Source organism: Mesoplodon mirus (genome assembly GCF_964341445.2).
Source record: "Mesoplodon mirus genome assembly, chromosome: X".
Taxonomy (NCBI): Eukaryota; Metazoa; Chordata; class Mammalia; order Artiodactyla; family Ziphiidae; genus Mesoplodon; species Mesoplodon mirus.
In genome coordinates this window covers 48,086,042-48,105,243 of record NC_138981.1, presented here as the reverse complement: position 1 = coordinate 48,105,243, position 19,202 = coordinate 48,086,042, and the positions used below count along the sequence as shown (strand labels likewise).

Sequence of the window (19,202 nt, the reverse complement as noted above, 5' to 3'; positions counted from 1 at the left end):
AAGGCCTCCCTTCTTGCCCTGCACGTCTGACAGACACTATACTAGGGTTTTCCTGGAGGCAGCTGCCCACATGTGCAGAATAAGGAAGCATCTGTCTGCATGCGCTGACATACACCATCCACTTTATCCTCAGCCAGTTTTTCAAATAACATGTTAACTACTGCTTGCCCAAAAGTTTGTCACTTCTTACTTGGTTCGCTTTCTTCTCACCCACCTGCTATCATCGCTCCAGATTCCTTCTTACCAACAGGATGCAGTCAGTAGCAAAGTAGGGCTGGAAAGGCAAGGGGGCACCAACAGACTTGGCCAAGTCCTAGACCATGGCTCCTCAAGCACCACCCTATAGCCAGCCTCCACATTCAGCCGCATGGCTCAGCATATTGATGCATTGGTTGGCACTCTCAGGAAATCGGGGCTGGCTCACTAAGTCTGTACATCACCCCAGATCTGGTTCTTCCTCTCCTAGAGTCAAATACCCCATCGCCTTCCCACTCAATCTGCTGGCCTGCACAGTAGCCTGTTTTCTAGCTACTCAGTATAGTCCTCCAATGTGCTCCCTTTGTTTTAGATTCCATGAATATCCTGGACCCTGAGGATGAGGAGGAGCACACTCAGGAAGAGGACAGCAGTGGCAGTAACGAGGATGAGGATGATAGTCAGGATGAAGAGGAGGAGGAGGAGGAAGATGAGGAAGATGATCAGGTGAGGGGGGACTGTGTTTGGGTTGGTTCAGACATCCTCTTCCATGGGAACACACAACTGGAGAAAACCAACAGTCTGGGTTGCTAGCCTCAGCGCCTCCCTCCCTCATGTGCACATGTGGCCATGACACCAGACTTCAGAAAATCCTTACCTCCAGCAATTCTCCATCTCCTATTTTCCCCTTAAGGAGGATGATGAAGGTGAAGAGGGAGATGAAGACGATGACGACGATGGCTCTGAAATGGAATTGGATGAGGATTACCCTGATATGAACGCTTCTCCCTTGGTCCGATTTGAGCGCTTTGACCGGGAGGATGATCTCATCATTGAGTTTGACAACATGTTCTCCAGTGCTAGTAAGACACAGGGGCTCAGCTGGGTTTTATCTCTTGATTCTTATACCCTGAACTAGAGCAGCTATCAGTCTGATACAGAAAGCACCTCTTTTCTTATGCCAACTTCCTGGGGCAAGGGATATCTGAATCCATCTCTCTCAGTAAGTGTATACCTAGAAGGAGGAATTGTGAGAGGCTCCTTTTGTTCTCTCCACCTCAGTAAACAGGCAGCCAGCCATTTTAGAGCCTGGACAACTTACAACTTGATGATTTGCTTGAATTAAAAAAAAAAAGTGAGACCAAGGCTGACTGCATCAGGCACCCATGTGTACGCTACAGTGATAGGGCAATCACTAATCCTTATGTCTGTAACACTGGATCTTGAGAGTGGGTAGACACCTTTGAGCTTGGCATTGGGGAGTAGATTTGAACACATTCACTCTGTTCATCAAAAATGCATCTTTTCGGAGGAGAGAGTGAATCTCTTCTCTCTTCCCCCATCAACGTCAGAGTTCCCTTTTAGCATCCAGTTCTTAAAACCAAGCTGTCTTGAGAGGGCAGGTCTTTACTCCCAAATCACAAGCATGATATAGCAGAAAACACCGAACTGTTCTGGTCTGTTGTCTTGGCCAAGTAGTCTCTTACCTCTTTGAGCCTCAGTTTGTCACCTTTGAGCCTCAGTTTGTCACCTGTAAATGAAAAATGTGAAAAGAAAAAAAAAAATGGGGTGGATTACATAATTTTCAAGATACTTTTCTATTCTGTGATTTTCTTTGCATTTTTGTGATTTCCATCAATCTTCCTTATTAAGTTGAGCCTCTGTCCATTCAGCAAATTGAACAAATATTTGAGGAGTGCCTACTGTGTCCTAGGTGCTAGGGATACGGCAATAAAAAAGAAAACAGTCCTTTTCCCTCATAGGAGCTTATGGTCTATTAGGAATTATGAGTCAGCAGGCATTACATTGTAGTATGGTAAGAAAGCACAGAGTAAAGGGTTTTTAGGCCCATTTGTAGAATCAGAAAAAGTGATATCTAGGCCAAGAACAAAAGTACAGGTGAAGAAGGGGGAGAGGAGTCGTCAAGGTGGAGAGAACAGCATGTTTCTGAGGGGCCTACGAGCATCACTGTGGCTTAGTATAGAGAATGGATTGGGAGAAGGTACTATTTAGGAGGCTGTTGCAGTATCTAGGTGAGAGATGGTGGCATAAGCCATGGTAGTGTCAGTGATCGTAGATGAGGCATGGGAATGAGGGAGAAAGGACAAAGCTCAGGTTTCCGTGTGAGGAAGTAAGGCCCAGGAGACTTGGTTCTGCTTGAACAACCATAGAAGAAATTTCTTTTTGGCACTGACCCCTTTGCATACTGTACTTGCAGCAGACATCCCCCCATCCCCAGGAAATATCCCTACCACCCACCCACTGATGGTACGCCATGCAGACCACAGTTCCCTGACACTGGGCAGTGGCTCTTCTACAACGCGTCTCACCCAGGGCATTGGGCGCAGTCAGAGGACCCTGAGGCAGCTGACGGCCAACACAGGTCACACCATTCACGTTCACTACCCTGGGAATCGTCAGCCCAATCCTCCTCTTATACTCCAGAGGTGAGTTACAAGGAAGATTGTTGGCTCAATGAGCTTCAGCATTGTCTTGACCTGGGGGGATAATGCTGTTGTCACACACACAGATAATGTATTTGTCCTGTTTCTTTGTGGATTATATGTGCAGCCTTTGGGAGAATACCAAATTGTATAACATGTTTTTCTGCTTAAGTGTCCTGTACATACAGTCAGCAGTCACTAAGCATCTCATATGCCAAACACTTAGCACTTAAGATATGGTCAGGACAGGATCCCTGCCCTTTGGCTTAGAGTTTCTCCCACTAGGGAGAAACAGTTTTAGAAGTGAAAGGAAGGAATATAGGTATCATAATGGTCAATGTACAGATGGTAGTGGGTGTACAAGAGAGGTATTATGCCCTAACACAGTGCCTGATATTATCAGTGACACTCACTCTGTTCCAGGAACTATGGAGTAATACGCAACCTTAGCCCAAAACAAGTTTGCAAACTGATGGAGTAGTTAGAAAAGTAACTGAGACTTATGTGCAATATGATCAGGTCCATAATAATGTCATGCATTTCGTAGAGGATACAGAAAGGATCTCACAATAACAGTTTGCAGTGCCCCTGTGGATGTACAGTGACCATGGTACCCCACCATCACCCTACAGGTTGCTTGGTCCCTCTGCTGCTGCTGACATCCTTCAGCTGAGCAGCAGCCTTCCCCTACAAAGCCGAGGCCGGGCCCGCCTCCTAGTGGGCAACGATGACGTCCACATCATCGCCCGGTCTGATGATGAACTACTGGATGACTTTTTCCATGATCAGAGTACAGCTACCAGCCAAGCAGGCAAGTTTATGTGGTGAAAGAGAGGGTAACGTTTGTCTGGTTCTTTTTCCCTGCTTAGGGAAAGCAGAACAGTATCTGCCCTGCCTGGAGAAATCCCATTTTATAGGAGCCAGAACCACTCAGTGATTTAGCCAAGGGCAATAAAAACCGTATTACATCTGGATACCTATGATGTTCCAAACCTTGTGATAGACATTGGGTCCTGTTAGGGAAATACTGCAGTTTTGGGATCAATAGATGCATGACAGTGCCAAGAGTCTCACTCTCCTTTGTTTCTCTACAGGGACCCTGTCCAGCATCCCCACAGCCCTGACCCGTTGGACAGAGGAATGCAAAGTTCTTGATGCTGAGAGCATGCATGACTGTGTTTCAGGTGTGTGGCAGTTTGGTTATCAGGGCAGTAGTGAGTCTTCCAGGGCTGGGACAGTGCATGGAAAGTTGTTTCCCTGGTTCTCTTGGTGGCCCCAAGCTGTTTCCTTGGTTCTCTTGGTGGCCCCAAGCTCTGCCTCTTGGCTTTCTCCCCCACCTCCCCTGAGCAGCCTCCGATCTTTGCTTCTTTGGTCCAGTTGTTAAAGTGCCCATTGTCAATCACCTGGAATTCCTGAGGGATGAGGAGCTGGAAGAAAGGCGGGAGAAACGCAGGAAACAACTAGCTGAGGAAGAAACAAAGATAACCGACAAAGGCAAAGAAGATAAGGAGAACAGGGATCAGAGTGCACAGGTGATTCCTAAGAGCTGGGAGGATTCATCTTTGGCTGTGTCTGCCTTAACTTTCCCACGGTTTTAGCATACATGTGGCTGGCCCCAAGAGTCATTGAAGATTCTAGGACATTCACATTGAAACTGAGAAATGATCCACTTCAAATTCACTGTATACTTGAATGGTTTTTAGGGGAAAAGAATTCAAACCCAGAGGGAAAATTGTTTCTCCAGTGTTTTGCTGGGGAAAACTGGAGCCAGAACCAGAGCAGCTCCTGACTCACCAGTTACACTGTACAGTCTCTACTTTCAGTGACTACAGCTAGACAAGAACAATGACCTTGACTAAGCCCATGCTCTTAATGGTTCAGTTCCGTTTCGGTGGATTGCCTTCTTAAGTGTCAGGGAAACCTTACCAATATGATTCCATTCCAACATTTGAATAAAGTTGGGCTTAGGCTTCAGATCAGAGAAAATGTTCCTACCCTGAACCCCATGACCACATGTCATTTTCTAGGGCTCAATTTGTGAAATCTCTAACATGATTTTGGTTCTTCTGAAACCTCTGGAACCTTGAATAGTATAGCTTTGAAATAAATGAAGTAAATGCTGATAAAAATACAAGGAAACTAAAAGACTTGAGTGAAAGACTTTATTATACCTCACTCAACAGGGCATCAGATTTAAAAGGATATTGTAATGTTCAATTATGATAACAAGCTTGATCTAACAAATATCTTTGTATAGAACTTTTGCCTAATAAATAGTAACATTGTTTCAAGCACGTGTAAAGGGATAGGAAATAAGCCTGGCATATGATTGAAAAAGCCAGAGTGTACAAAATGAGCCCAAGGAAGGGAAATATATATAGATGAAACTTTTAAGAAATTCTTGCTTGTCTCAATGATTGTGTTCAGGTCATGTCCTATGTCCAAGCCCATCTCCAATGTGGTTTTTATTATCCTTTCCTCTCATTGTTTAGTCAGCCCCCTGACAGTTTCTCCCTTGTCCCCAAGCAGTCCTTGAGCATGAGTATGTATTAGAGAAATTGGAGGTATGTTTGCATGCTAAAGTGCTCATCTTCCATCCAGGTCATATGTGACATATGTGGGAGATGGCAACTATTAAAGTTGACCTCTGTCTCATGTGCTTGCAAAGTCCCACATTGGTCTGTCCCTTTTCTTTGCAGTGTACTACATCTAAGACAAATGACTCCACTGAACAGAACCTCTCAGGTAACTCTCCCTCCCTTTTCCCCTTCTTGCTAAATTGATTGGTTTTTTTATCCTGACCCAAATAGCTGGCCCAAGTGGGCTGAAGATGAACACTGGTGCTCTGTGGGATGAGGTAGTAGATTGTATAGTTTTAGGGTCATACCCCATCTTGGAGATAACTATACAGTCTACTGTCTTTCCCACGGTGGTGCACTTCCCCTCCGACGTGCTGTGTTTTTAGGTTCTCATTCTGATTATGCTGTACTGCGTTCTGGCATGTGTAGTGAGGCCATGTGTCCTGTCCCCTTTACTGACCCCCATGGTGTGGTGCTTAATGAGAACACCTGATGACAGTGGTTCCTAAATGCTAGTCCTCAGTGGAAATGAACAGAATAAGGGAGGTTTAATGAGTTTTTCAAAAAGCTGAGTTTGTTCAGTTTAAAGGACTATTATAAATTACAGAGATTATGTATTTCCTACTTCTTTGGTATCAAAATATTTTTATTAAATGATATTAATGGGATTTTTTTTCTTACTTGGCTAAATTAAAAGTTGGTGACCCTGTGTTAGTCTCTTGTCTCTTTTTATTTTTTCCTTTTTCTATAAATTTCGTGGGTCTGTGGAATCTAAAAGTCTAAGAATGTTGCCTTGAGCAATCTGCTTTTGGGGAAGGTAGCTCGGTGGGCTAAATGGTATTACTGCTATATGCTTTCTATTCCTCCTAATTTTCCTAACGTCAGTAGCCATTTTGTGATTCTAATAACTGGTCCATATGGTATTATATGTCTCCCCCACCCCTATTTCCTCAGAACTTTCTTCTGCTTCCCTATACCTTCTGTCTCCTTTGGCACTTGAGTTGGGAAATGATTGTACCAAAGCCTACACAGTATTTTTTAAAGCAGTGAAAGAGGGTAGGTGTCCTGGTGCCCTGAATCTGGTAGAAGGTCTTTGAAAGGGTCTGTCATCAGGTAAAATGGCCTTTTGCCTACTGCCCTTGCTAGAGGATTCTGCTCATGCCGGGGTGAGGTAGTAAGTTGTATTGTTGTGGGGTAGGGATTTTAAGCCCCAATTAGAAGATAACTATACAACTTACTACTTTCCCTGGTGTGTTGCATATTCACATTTAGTCTTAACACCGTTGCCTCCATCAGACAAGAGTTGTAGATGTTCCTTGGATAATCAGGACTGCGAGAAAAGGGAGGTGGAAGGGGGGACAGGTGGTATTTAGGGTGAGGCAAGTATTATAAAGTGACTTGAACTCTCCCCCTTCCACCCAGGGCACAGAATGGATTTAATTCTTAGGGGTCTACAAAGAGTCAGATCTTTTGGTTCTTGGGACTAAGATAGCACTGTGCCTTAGCTCTCATCCTGAGTATACCAGACCAGCCACAAGCTGTTCCTAGGAGCAGTTGGTGACTGAGAGGAATCCTGCCTCACTGACTGAGTGGGATACTTGTCGTGCCATATGTGCTGATTGAGTGGTCCCCCGGTCCTTGACTGATTGCCTTTTAACAACCCCATTGTCGTTCTTTCCGAGAAAGATGGGACTCCCATGCCTGACAGCTACCCAACAACCCCATCTTCAACTGATGCAGCTACATCTGAGCCCAAGGAGACCCTTGTCACTCTGCAGCCCTCACAACAGCAACCAACACTCCCACCCCCACCAGCCTTGGGAGAGATTCCTCAAGAGCTGCAGTCCCCGACTGGAGAAGCGGGAAGCTCTACCCAGTTATTGATGCCTGTAGAGCCAGAGGAATTGGGTCCCACAAGGTCAAGTGGAGAAGCAGAAACAACTCAGATGGAGCTATCCCCAGCTCCCACTATAAGTGAGTAGCATTTCAAGGTTTGGGGGTAGGGGTAGAACAGGGGGGAAGAACGGACAGCTCTGTAGTTTCTCTTTACTCTCTTACTTTTAGAGAATTTCTAAAGTAGAAGCTCAAGCCCTCATAGTAGGGTCTCATATTGCACATTACCTTTTTAGCTAAAGTTGAGGTTTCTTCTCTGCGTCCTCAAGTGATTATATATACATCGGAGTGTCTTAATGATACTAGTGATGGTGCCAACAGTTTGAGGTGATCACTCTGTTCCTGGCTATCATGCCATGCTTATTATTTTATTATTTAACTTCTTTAAAAAACAATCATCCAAAGTAGAGGGTGTTATCTCCATGAATAAACTGAAACTCAGAAGTGAAATAATTAGCCCAAGGTCACTCAGTAAGTGGTTGAGCTGTGATTAAAATCCAGATCTGTGTAACTCTGAAGCTTGCTTTTCTTCAACATTTCCAGGAATGGGCAAGCACGTGACCGCACACTTAGCAGCTCTCCCATCCTGGCAACACCATTTATCTCATGGCACTATTTCCCACTGGTTTGAAATGGGGCCTCAAAATTCTTCTCAGCAGTGTTCCAACAGGGTAAACAAGCCTGTTTGCCGTTCCTGCTCTTTACTATACTGCCTGTGACATGCTCTGGAAAAACCTTAGGGTATAGGGGGTTTTGCCTTAAAGGAACCTTGTTGTTTAGACAAGCAGAACCAAAGAGCTTGTGTAAATGATGCCTGCAGGAAATCTGAAAGTGACAGGATCCCTTACCTGGTGTGCCTAGAGAAGATGTTTCACAGGCATGCTTGGAACACCATAAATGTTCAACAGATAATAGAAAGGGCTTGAGATGAGTTTTTTAAAGCAAATGAGATTGAGGGGGGAGCATCAGGCCAGCGTGAAGTGAAGGTGAAGAAGTGAGAGGTCTGATCTGGCTACTTCTTAATTCAGCCTCCCCCTCTTCGAAGCACAGATCTAACCTCTCCATGTGACTTCCTCCTAGCCTCTCTTTCCCCAGAGAGAGCTGAAGATTCTGATGCTCTGACAGCTGTCAGCAGTCAGCTGGAAGGCTCTCCCATGGACACCAGCAGCCTGGCTTCCTGCACCCTGGAGGAAGCTGTGGGTGACACCTCAGCACCTGGCAGTTCTGAGCAGCCCACAGCAGGCAGCTCCACTCCTGGGGATGCCCCGCCAGTTGTGACAGAAGTGCAAGGCAGGAGTGATGGGTCAGGGGAACCTACCCAGCCCCCTGAGGACAGGTAAGCACTGTGTGAGTGAGAGGAGGGCAGGGTGTGCTGGTGGGTATTTCAAGCCACGTTCATACTTCAGTGCACATGCTTTGTATACTGGGGAAATCAACTTGGCTTCTGTGAGAAAAGGGGTACTACAGGAATATTTTATAAGTGGGAAAATATAATACAGAGAACCTGCAAATGATTTCCTTTAGCTCTACCCCTGCATCCTCTGAGAGTTCTTCCACCAGAGATTCTGCCGTGGCCATTTCTGGAGCAGATTCCCGGGGAATCCTAGAAGAACCACTGCCTTCAACAAGCAGTGAAGAAGAAGATCCTCTAGCAGGTGAGCTCCATGTGTGCTCAGGCCATCCTGGGGCTGTTTAGGCTTCTAGTAACCCTTGGCATGGAAATGCCCACCAGTCGAACCGTTCCATCCAGATGGCGGGTGGCATTTATATGGGGGGGAGGGCCTGCAGTAAGGGGATGCTGATGCTACACAATGGAATGAGCCCAGGCCTTTGGAGTCAAACTGATCTTAGCTCAAATCCTCTCTCTGCCACCTCCTACTTTTAGGACCTGGAGCCATTACTTAACTTCCCTGATCCTCATTGATACTGAGAGGGTAATGATAGCTACGTGGTGGGGCCTTGAAGGTTAAGTGACAGTGCACACACAGAACTTGGCATATAGCAAGAGCTGTTCTGAGCCTAGGGAAGGGTGGGTGGGTCTTCTCTGTGTCCCCTGTGTCCTTGGCATGAAATGAGGACAGAGAAAGCTGGTCTCCCTCATCCAAGGCCATGGGTTTCTTTGATCCAAGTACATCTTTAGGCGTCAGTAGAAGTGAGAGTCCCTTCACATCTTGCATCTCCCCTCAGGTATTAGTCTCCCCGAAGGCGTGGACCCCTCTTTTCTGGCCGCTCTCCCTGATGACATTCGCCGAGAAGTTCTGCAGAACCAGCTGGGCATTCGTCCACCAACGCGGACTGCCCCCTCGACAAATAGCTCAGCTCCTGCAGTGGTGGGGAATCCTGGTGTGACCGAAGTGAGCCCTGAGTTCCTGGCCGCCCTGCCTCCAGCCATCCAGGAAGAAGTATGTGAGCGGGGGGGCTGGTGGTGCCAGGCTACCTGGCTGTGGGTATGCCCCCATTGACTCCTCCTGCTCTGTAGGTACTGGCACAGCAGAGAGCTGAGCAACAGCGACGGGAACTGGCACAGAATGCCAGCTCAGACACCCCTATGGACCCTGTGACCTTCATCCAGACTCTGCCCTCAGACCTGCGCCGTAGTGTCCTAGAGGACATGGAGGACAGCGTATTGGCCGTGATGCCACCTGACATTGCAGCTGAGGCTCAAGCCCTGAGGCGAGAGCAGGAAGCCCGGCAGAGGCAGCTCATGCATGAGCGGCTTTTTGGGCACAGCAGCACCTCTGCACTCTCTGCCATTCTTCGAAGCCCGGGTACAGAGGGAGGCAAGTGGGAGGGCTCTGGAATGTCTGGCTTTGGCCACATGAGACTCTTTGTTCCCCCTTTGTATTACTTGGACCCAGCTCAGCACACACCCCCTCCCCAATTTCAGTTTCCTTTTTCTTTCCTTCCAGCCTTCACCAGTCGCCTGAGTGGCAACCGTGGGGTCCAATACACTCGGCTTGCCGTGCAGAGAGGCGGCACCTTCCAGATGGGGGGTAGCAGCAGCCATAATAGGTACCCTTTGCCTGTCTTTTTTTCCTTGCCATACCACCTTTCATGTCTACTACTAGTCCAACTCCCTTTATTTATAGGTGGAGAGGCTGAATGACCTCTCTAGGATGTTTACTTGAATGAATGGGGAAGCCAGATCTTTGGACTCCCCCTTCAGAAAGCCACACTTCTGGTTAGTGTAGCTACTGTAGACCATAATCACAAAGTAATGTAGGCAGGCAGCAGGCTCTAGCTGTGGTTACAACAAGGAAAGCCACCTGCCTCCCACACAAATAGGAAAACAGTGAGAACCGCTTGCCTTGAGATTACAACATTTAGGCTGCAGAAGAGTTCATTATTAACGAGGCCAGGGCGTGGAGTGATCAGTCCCTATTCAGCAGGCAACCTCCTGGTAGTCTACAGAAGGCCAAAGTAAGCATTGTGTCCTAAGACTTTATGGGCAGTCCAGTTTTAGCAGTTGATACAGACCTGGGCTGCAATCTCTGCTCTCTTCTCAGTCGTTGTGTGATGTAGGGCAAGTCACTTAACCTATCTGAGCCTCTTGCTCATCATCTCAAAATTGGGTGGTTCTCTAGTCTTTACAGGAGCCCCGTGAGGAAAGCTGTTACAGATATTGTAGGGTGTCTGGAACATAGTAGGCACTCAAGGGGACAGCTGTTGTTACTATTAAGAATACTTAAGAGTCCTTGGACTGGACACCTTCCCTGCTCGAGCCTCCTGGGATGTATCCAGCTCATCCCCCTCCCCTAGGCCTATGCCTGATCCCAGAGCTCTAGCCGAAGTATTACCCAGAAACCATGCTCTATTCCAGGCCTTCTGGCAGTAATGTGGACACTCTCCTACGCCTCCGAGGACGGCTCCTCCTGGATCACGAAGCCCTGTCTTGTCTCCTGGTCCTACTTTTTGTGGATGAGCCGAAGCTCAATACTAGCCGTCTACATCGAGTACTGAGAAATCTCTGCTACCATGCCCAGACCCGCCACTGGGTTATCCGAAGCCTGCTCTCCATCTTGCAGCGCAGCAGTGAGAGTGAGCTTTGCATTGAAACACCCAGGCTCTCCTCAAGTGAGGAAAAGGGCAAAAAGTCAAGCAAGAGCTGTGGGTCAAGCAGCCATGAGAACCGGCCCCTGGACCTGCTACACAAGATGGAATCTAAGAGCTCCAACCAGCTTTCCTGGCTCTCAGTATCCATGGATGCAGCCCTAGGCTGCAGGACTAATATATTCCAGATCCAGCGTTCAGGGGGGCGCAAACATACTGAGAAGCATGCAAGTAGTGGCTCCACTGTCCACATCCACCCTCAGGCTGCTCCTGTTGTCTGCAGACACGTTCTGGATACACTCATTCAATTAGCCAAGGTGAGGAGCTTGGAGGAACCCAACTCCTGGGGGTGGAAGACAGTTGTCAGCCATAGCGTAGGTGAAATCTGAACTCTGAGGGAGCTACCAGGTCCTCATCATTGGTGCTGAGGCCTGTATTGTTTCTGGAAGGTTGTCCAGTAAATAATTTTGTGGGTTTTTTGTGTTCACTCTTCACAATTTTTATGCATTGTCTCATTCAGCCATCAAACAACCCTCAGTGGTCTGCATGGTTCCCATTTTACAGATGAAGAAGCTGGGATACAGAAATCTTTAGTGGCTTTGTCATGTGGCTAGTAAGTGATGGAGCTGGCTGGACCTAGGACTTAATTCAGTCCTTTTTTTTTTCAGTCCTCTTTTTCATAAGCTTTGCTGCCATTTGTTGAGGGCCTGCCTTATACCAGGCACTATGCAAAATGCATTATCTCTAATCTCAACAATTTTGCACAGCCGTGTAGGTATCCTCCTCATTTTGTAAGTATAGAGATAGATGCTCAGAAAAGTTTGCTAATCGTCTGTCTCCCTACAGAGCTTTTGTTAGTTTCTCTAGGCTGCTTCACAACATCAGTTGGATAAAACTCCTATGTTACATCTCTCCAGTGTTACTAAAGCTGTCCAAAGGAGTGGAGAGTCTAGGAGCCAGTTGTCTTTCCTTGTCACAAGGCATTTTCTGTGTAGACCTCCTAGACCAAGCCTGTCCTTCTTTTCCTGGCAGGTGTTTCCCAGCCACTTCACACAGCAGCGGACCAAAGAAACAAACTGTGAGAGTGATCGGGAGAGGGGCAGTAAGCAGGCCTGCAGCCCATGCTCTTCACAGTCCACGAGCAGTGGCATTTGCACAGACTTCTGGGACTTATTGGTAAAACTGGACAACATGAATGTCAGCCGGAAAGGCAAGAACTCTGTGAAGTCAGTGCCAGTGAGCGCTGGTGGTGAGGGGGAAACTTCCCCATACAGCCTCGAGGCCTCTCCACTGGGGCAGCTCATGAACATGTTGTCACACCCAGTCATCCGCCGGAGCTCTCTCTTAACTGAGAAACTCCTCAGACTCCTTTCTCTCATCTCAATTGCTCTCCCAGAAAACAAAGTGTCGGAAGCACAGGCTAATTCTGGCAGCAGTGCTTCCTCCACCGCTGTTGCCACCTCAACCACAACTACCACCACTACCACTGCTGCCTCCAGCACACCCACTCCCCCTGCTGCAACCACCCCTGTCACTTCTGTTCCGTCCCTGGTTGCTGCCACGACTATATCCACCATTGCTGTAGCCGCTTCAACCACAGTGACTACCCCCACGACTTCTACCACTACTGTTTCAAGTAAGTGTGGATATAGGCTGGGAGCTGTGGGGTGTGTACACCCACCTCACCCCCAACTCTCCCCGACCCGGGTATTCCTCCCTAAATGACAACAATCAGCTTGGTTTGTGTTTGTGAGAGCCAAATGTGTTAATTCTCACCCTCATTCGTCCAAGTTCTCTCTCTCCGTCTTCCACTCCCTCCCCCCTCCACCACTCCTGTGGAGACCACTGAATGTGGCTTCCCCTAGGCTAAGCTCAAAAAAGGAGGAGGGGGAGAAAGTCCCTGTCTTTAAAGAATCCCCAGTCTTTCTAGCCTGGTTGAGGGAGCCAGTTCTCAGAGGAAGCAGTTCAAGAGCAAGCAGGATACAGTGGGAATCAGGGTAGAATCAAGTAGCCAGGCCACCGCAGGAAGTGAAGGGAATGAGCCCTGTGGCACACTAATAAGATTCATTTGAAGAAACAGATTTTGAAGGAAGGGGGGCTTTCAGAGGGCCCTCTGACGGTAGGGGAACAGTTGCGAGAAATATCTGGGATTCTTTGTCACTTTAGAAGGTACAGTCATAAGAGTCCTTGGTATCCCAAGTCATTTGGATTTGGCTATGTGGGGTGGATCTTCATTTTCACTACTTTTCCATCTTGAAGCCCTGGGCAGTGCAGCGATTGGCTCTGCCACTTAAGTCTCTGGCATGTGAGTTTCAGAGGCTTACAGTGTTCTGTCTGTTTCCTCAAAGCTTCTACTACTACTAAGGCCAGCAAATCTCCAGCGAAGGTGGGTGATATCGGCAGCAGCACAGACTTTAAGATGGTATCCTCTGGCCTCACTGAAAATCAGCTCCAGCTCTCTGTGGAGGTGAGTCCAAGCTCTTCTGACCTCCCAAGGTTGGGGGAGAAAGAGTTGACTGGGGTAGATAATATTTTAGTTCTCAAGTTGGGGCTCACCCCATCTCCTTTCTTTTTCCCAGGTGTTGACATCCCATTCTTGTTCTGAAGAAGGCCTAGAGGATGCAGCCAATGTGTTACTGCAGCTCTCTCGGGGGGACCCTGGGACCCGGGACACTGTTTTGAAGCTGCTGCTGAATGGAGCCCGCCATCTGGGTTATACCCTTTGTAAACAGATAGGTAATAATAGGAGTAAAGCACCCTGTTTTTCTGAAACCTTCCACTTAAGTGTCACCTCTTTATGGAAGCCTTCCCTGAACCCCCAGGCTGAATCAAACTCCTCTATGCATCTGTAGCACAGCCCCATGAGCTCTTCTGTCACAGCACTGATAATACTAGGTTGTCATCTGTTTTCCTCTGCCCAGTTCTCTGAGAGCAGGGCTGGTCTTCTCTCTACATTCCCAGTCCCTGGCACACAGCTGGTAATTGGTGCTTAGTGAAGGAAAGTGAGCACCCATAGGACCAACATTGCTTTTCCATCCTGGGCACTCATAAGAGCCCTATGATGAGCCTGATGAGGCAGTTCACCACCTCAGAGATGCACCTATGCTACATTTAGGCTCGGGAATTGAAAGAATAATACTCTCTGCCTTTGTGCAATTTTGAGGGTACAAAAATTCTAAGAATACTTGCAAATTATCTAGTTTCAGTCTTCCTGTTGTACCAAGAAGAAAACTAAAACCCAGGTGATGGGGTGACTGAATCAAGGAGTGGGGCCAGATTTGCTTTCAGCATAGAGACTCTCTTTGCTCTCTCCCACCCCCCATCCCAATCACGGGTCTCCCTAGATCTCAACCACCTGTGTAGTTATCTCCTTCTCACAAACATCCCTGGAGCTGAGGTGATATGAGAGTCAATTAAACTGTGTGACCTAGGATGTTCTTTGTTGCATGAGAATTACAGAGTTCTTCCAAAAGAGGCCTCTGATCTTTCTTGACTGCCACCATTTATTCAACATCCATAGGTTAGGCAGTATCCTAGGCACTCTGCTAGACAGTTATCTCCTAATTCTCAAAGCAGCCTTGTGAGGTTAGGCAGTATGAGCCCCATTATTAAGATGGGTAAGCAAATTGGGAAAGAGGTTAAGCAATTTGCCTGAGATTACCACAAAAACCTAAGAAGTTTGAGAGGTATACGGGCTTCAAAAAGGATACTTTTTCCCCTCTGCACTGAGCTGTATTTCTTGTAGATTCAGCAAATTCTCAAGGCCAGATAAACCAGTGGCCCCTGAGCAGTTAGTTGATCTGTGAGCACACATAGTAAAATGAACAGAGCAAAATTTCTGCTCACTCCAGGTTCAGTGCAGCTGAGCAAAGCACCTAGGAGGTTTTCTTGGAAAGGTTTGGCTTTTCACTGCTTCATTAAGGAAGTCTCTGAACACTTGCTGGCTTCTCTGCCTGCCCAGGAACCCTTCTGGCTGAACTACGGGAATACAATCTGGAACAGCAGCGGCGAGCCCAGTGTGAGACCCTCTCCCCTGATGGCCTGCCTGAGGAGCAGCCACAGACCACCAAGCTGAAAGGCAAAATGCAGAGCAGGTAGGTGGCAGCTGCCCATTTGGCTGTGGGGTTGGGATCAGGGACATTCTGAAGAGTGGCTCTTCCTGGCTTCCTGGTTATTTTTTCCCTCTTCCCTGGACAGATTTTGTTTCTGTCCTGTACACACTCGGCCCTATTTTTCCTACTTGTGTGATTTTCTTCTGAGATTCCTTACCCCCTGCTTGACACAAGAAAGCCCTACCTGCTCTGGGTGTTGATGCTTTGATGCTCTCAGTATGCGCAAGCCACCTCTACACTCTCCAGGTTCGACATGGCTGAGAATGTGGTAATCGTGGCATCTCAGAAGCGACCTCTGGGTGGCCGGGAGCTCCAGTTGCCTTCTATGTCCATGTTGACATCCAAGACATCTACCCAGAAGTTCTTCTTGAGGGTACTGCAGGTCATCATCCAGCTCCGGGACGACACACGCCGAGCTAACAAGAAAGCCAAGCAGACAGGCAGGCTAGGTATGGAACTGGGGTGTCCAGTTGAGGGGCAGGGTTGGTGGTGGAAAAACAAGATACCCTGGAGGGCAAGACTTAATGTCATGTCTCCTTCCTGTTTGATCTTTTCTAAGGAAAATGATGATCCTATCTTAAAATGTTGGTGGCTGCATTCTGTATCTCACTCAAGCCGTCTACATAGGAAATTTCACTAGGGCAAGTGGGAATTAAAGGGGAGTGGAAATCTGGCAAGGCAATTGGGGACAGATCTTTTGGTGAACAAGATTTAACTCACTGAGTTTGTCTCCTCTCTGCTTCCTTGAACACTCTTGGCTAAAATATTGTAGCCATGTTGCCTCAGCTGTGGCATGCCAAATCCAACATCTTTCCCCCTGTCCCGCAGAACTCTCTCACCTGCCACCATCCGTCTGCCCAGCCCCATGTCGCCTGTCCTTATCTGTAATGGTAGTTCTTAGTGCCTGATGATGAGCATTCTGAGGCTTCCTGAGCTTAAAGCTCAAAGACTTCAGCAAGGTGCCCTGTGGTGGCCCAGGAGATGGGAGAGAGAATATTGAGCATTCTCTCTTTCTACAGTTTGCATCTTCTTTTTTCTTTCTCCCAGGTTCTTCCGGTTTAGGCTCAGCTAGCAGCATCCAGGCAGCTGTTCGGCAGCTGGAGGCTGAGGCTGATGCCATTATACAAATGGTACGTGAGGGTCAAAGGGCGCGGAGACAGCAACAAGCAGCAACGGTTAGCATGATGCCTGTGGCCCCTCATTCATTTGTCTCTCCTCCCTCCCCCACCACATCATCAGTGGGGTTTCATTGCCCTTACCTTGTATGCTTTTGCATTAAGTTTGCTATATGAATGCTTCTGGACAACAGGGTTACTTTCTCTTGGTGCTTTCTTTACTGTTTGTTTATTGGTTTGGTTTGGTTTGGTTTGATTTAAAGCTTGGCCATCATTCCCCACTCCCAGCTATCCAGTCAACAGTGGCGCTTTTGCAAACTGCATAATGCTAAGTGTCTGGGTTCTGAGGGGGTTCGTGATAAAAGATTTTTCAGTCTCATGGAACAATGCAAGTACCTCAGAGACACGTCAGGAATCCTGCCCTTGAAAGTCCCCCAAGCTTGGTACACATCCCACACAGCCTCTTCTGGCCATGGCTGATCCCTCCACCCTGGTCTCTGCCTCTATTCTCCATACTCCTTGGGCACCCAGGCACTTGGGCACTTTTAGGAGGAAGCCTTTTCAGGTTCCTAGGTAGCCAGTTCATTGTTGGGATCTCAGCACAGAGTGGCTGTAGGAAAAGCCTGGCATCATGTATATACGCTGTGGCACTCATTGTTTTCCTGTCCTTGTAACAACATGCAAGTTGCCTTCCCAAGATCCGGGAAATAAGGATATCTCGAGGCCTGTTTTTTATTTGTCTGTAATTACTATTATACAGTGTGATTTCATTGAGCATGCTGGGAACAGCCTAGAATTTAAGGGCTGTAGCTCCAGCAGAGTAGAAAGGGAGAATAGAGAACTCTCATTTTGGAGTATTTTTTCTGCCCAGTCTCTTTCCCACACCTGATAGGACAGATGTTGGCTTTTTAAAAAAGCCAATCCCACCCATCAAAGATTGCACTAATTCATTGCCGTTATTTCCCCTTTTGTGAGCAAAAAGGAACAAAGAGTAAACCTACCTTCTGCCCATCTGAGTTTTATATATAGGTATATATACGTGTGTAAACTGTCCCTAGAAGTCTTGAAGTCCAGGAGGATGGTTCCTGACTGGACACAGGCCTGGAATAGAGTGGAGGCAAATGGGGCATCCAGGGAGCTCTTTGCAAAAGCTTGCTAGCTCAGGGTGGAGGACAGCAAAGGAGGTGGGAAGGCCATTCTTTTGTCCTGGAGAGCTACCTAAGGAAACTTCTTTCCATATGGGAAGACATGGGAGGCTTCTTTCCAAGCTTATGGTATGTGAGAGATTGTAGGACAGCCTCTCGCCTGTCCCTGAGGAAAGCAGAGTTGCACCCTTTATGTGACTTTGTCTCCCTTTTATCCAGTCGGAGTCAAGCCAGTCAGAGGCATCTGTCCGAAGGGAGGAATCACCCATGGATGTGGACCAGCCATCTCCCAGTGCTCAAGATACTCAGTCCATTGGTCAGTACTACTTCCCATTTCCAGCCCAACAAAAGGGAGAACCAGTCTTCATGGAATGGCTGCTGGATCCCCTGCTTCCAACATACATAAGCTCAGTGTTTTCCAGTTTGTTCAAGTGAACCCTGGTTTCTGTATGTTGATAGGCCTGTACCAATCAACTAAGATCACTAACCATCACCACCTGGTCCTCATTGGAGACTCATAGCACACATTGCAATTTCTGTAGTAAAGAAACAAGAAACTATGATGATATCGTGTGGAGATAGCATACGTTTGAGTCTGTCTCCCCATTTACTATCTCTGGGACCTAAGGCAAACCTCTCTGTTTCAGTTTCCTCATTTAAAATAGGGATATTCATAGTTAGGATTGAGTTAACACGTGTATATATAGCATTTAGAGCAGTACCTGGCACACAGTGGATGCTATTACTTGCAGCATTTCTCAAGGTTAATTTCATATAGAATGCTTTTTGGCACCCTTTTTTTTTTTTTTGCGACATGCGGGCCTCTCACTGTTGTGGCCTCTCCCGCCGCGGAGCACAGGCTCCGGACGCGCAGGCCCAGCGGCCATGGCTCACGGGCCCAGCCGCTCCGCGGCATGTGGGATCTTCCCAGACCGGGGCACGAACCCATGTCCCCTGCATCGGCAGGCGGACTCTCAACCACTGCACCACCAGGCACCCTTTTAACACATTCCTGTGGGATAATGTTGTCATAGGACATCCAGTTTTTAAAATATATTAAATCATTTAATAATCCATAGGTTTTCTGGGAGCTAGTAAGGCAATGAGAAGACCAGTGCTGTCTGGTAGAATTTTCTTGCAGTAGCCGTTAGCTACATGTAGCTATTGAGCACTTGAAAAAGTGTCTAGTGCAACTAGACAAAGTTTTTCTTGTATTTAATTTTATTCAGTTTAAGTTTAAATGCCATCTAGTATAGGACTAGAGCTTGCTTTCACATGTCACTCAATTACGCAGTGGCCAGTGGACCGATCTACTTGATCTGTCTAATGGCCTGTGCATTTGGTCTGAATGAAGGAAAAACCTCAGGGGCTTCCCAATCTCTCCTCTCTGTGCCCTCTAGGCTCAGATGGAACTCCACAGGGGGAGAAGGAGAAGGAGGAGAGGCCACCTGAGTTACCCCTGCTCAGCGAGCAACTGAGCTTAGATGAGCTGTGGGACATGCTGGGAGAGTGCCTAAAGGAACTGGAGGAATCCCATGACCAGCATGCGGTGCTAGGTGAGTTGTGGTCTGAGGGAGGGCCCAGGTCCACTGATCTGCTCTAGGGCCCTTTCTGCCAGCTTAATTTTCTTCCTTCCAGATTACTCCTCTCCGTCAGATCTCCATAATAG

At 47.5% G+C, this 19,202-nt stretch overlaps 1 protein-coding gene across 9 annotated transcripts in view; it reads left to right on the top strand.

Moving 5' to 3' along the window:
- HUWE1 (HECT, UBA and WWE domain containing E3 ubiquitin protein ligase 1) overlaps positions 1-19,202 on the top strand; it is a 144,903-nt gene that overhangs the window by 119,636 nt on the left and 6,065 nt on the right. For 7 of the 9 annotated variants that reach the window (XM_082609743.1, XM_082609742.1, XM_082609745.1 and 4 more), the window contains 22 exons: positions 569-702; positions 890-1,058; positions 2,414-2,642; positions 3,272-3,450; positions 3,734-3,823; positions 4,017-4,171; positions 5,339-5,384; positions 6,905-7,192; positions 8,192-8,447; positions 8,636-8,766; positions 9,299-9,513; positions 9,591-9,879; positions 10,021-10,123; positions 10,932-11,478; positions 12,194-12,797; positions 13,510-13,628; positions 13,741-13,897; positions 15,123-15,255; positions 15,520-15,722; positions 16,321-16,448; positions 17,753-17,849; positions 18,934-19,089. In XM_082609743.1, the coding sequence (XP_082465869.1) occupies positions 569-702; positions 890-1,058; positions 2,414-2,642; positions 3,272-3,450; positions 3,734-3,823; positions 4,017-4,171; positions 5,339-5,384; positions 6,905-7,192; positions 8,192-8,447; positions 8,636-8,766; positions 9,299-9,513; positions 9,591-9,879; positions 10,021-10,123; positions 10,932-11,478; positions 12,194-12,797; positions 13,510-13,628; positions 13,741-13,897; positions 15,123-15,255; positions 15,520-15,722; positions 16,321-16,448; positions 17,753-17,849; positions 18,934-19,089 (4,428 nt within the window). The remainder of the gene's footprint in view (positions 1-568; positions 703-889; positions 1,059-2,413; positions 2,643-3,271; positions 3,451-3,733; positions 3,824-4,016; positions 4,172-5,338; positions 5,385-6,904; positions 7,193-8,191; positions 8,448-8,635; positions 8,767-9,298; positions 9,514-9,590; positions 9,880-10,020; positions 10,124-10,931; positions 11,479-12,193; positions 12,798-13,509; positions 13,629-13,740; positions 13,898-15,122; positions 15,256-15,519; positions 15,723-16,320; positions 16,449-17,752; positions 17,850-18,933; positions 19,090-19,202) is intronic. The other 2 variants (XM_082609744.1, XM_082609746.1) reach the window with 2 other exon arrangements.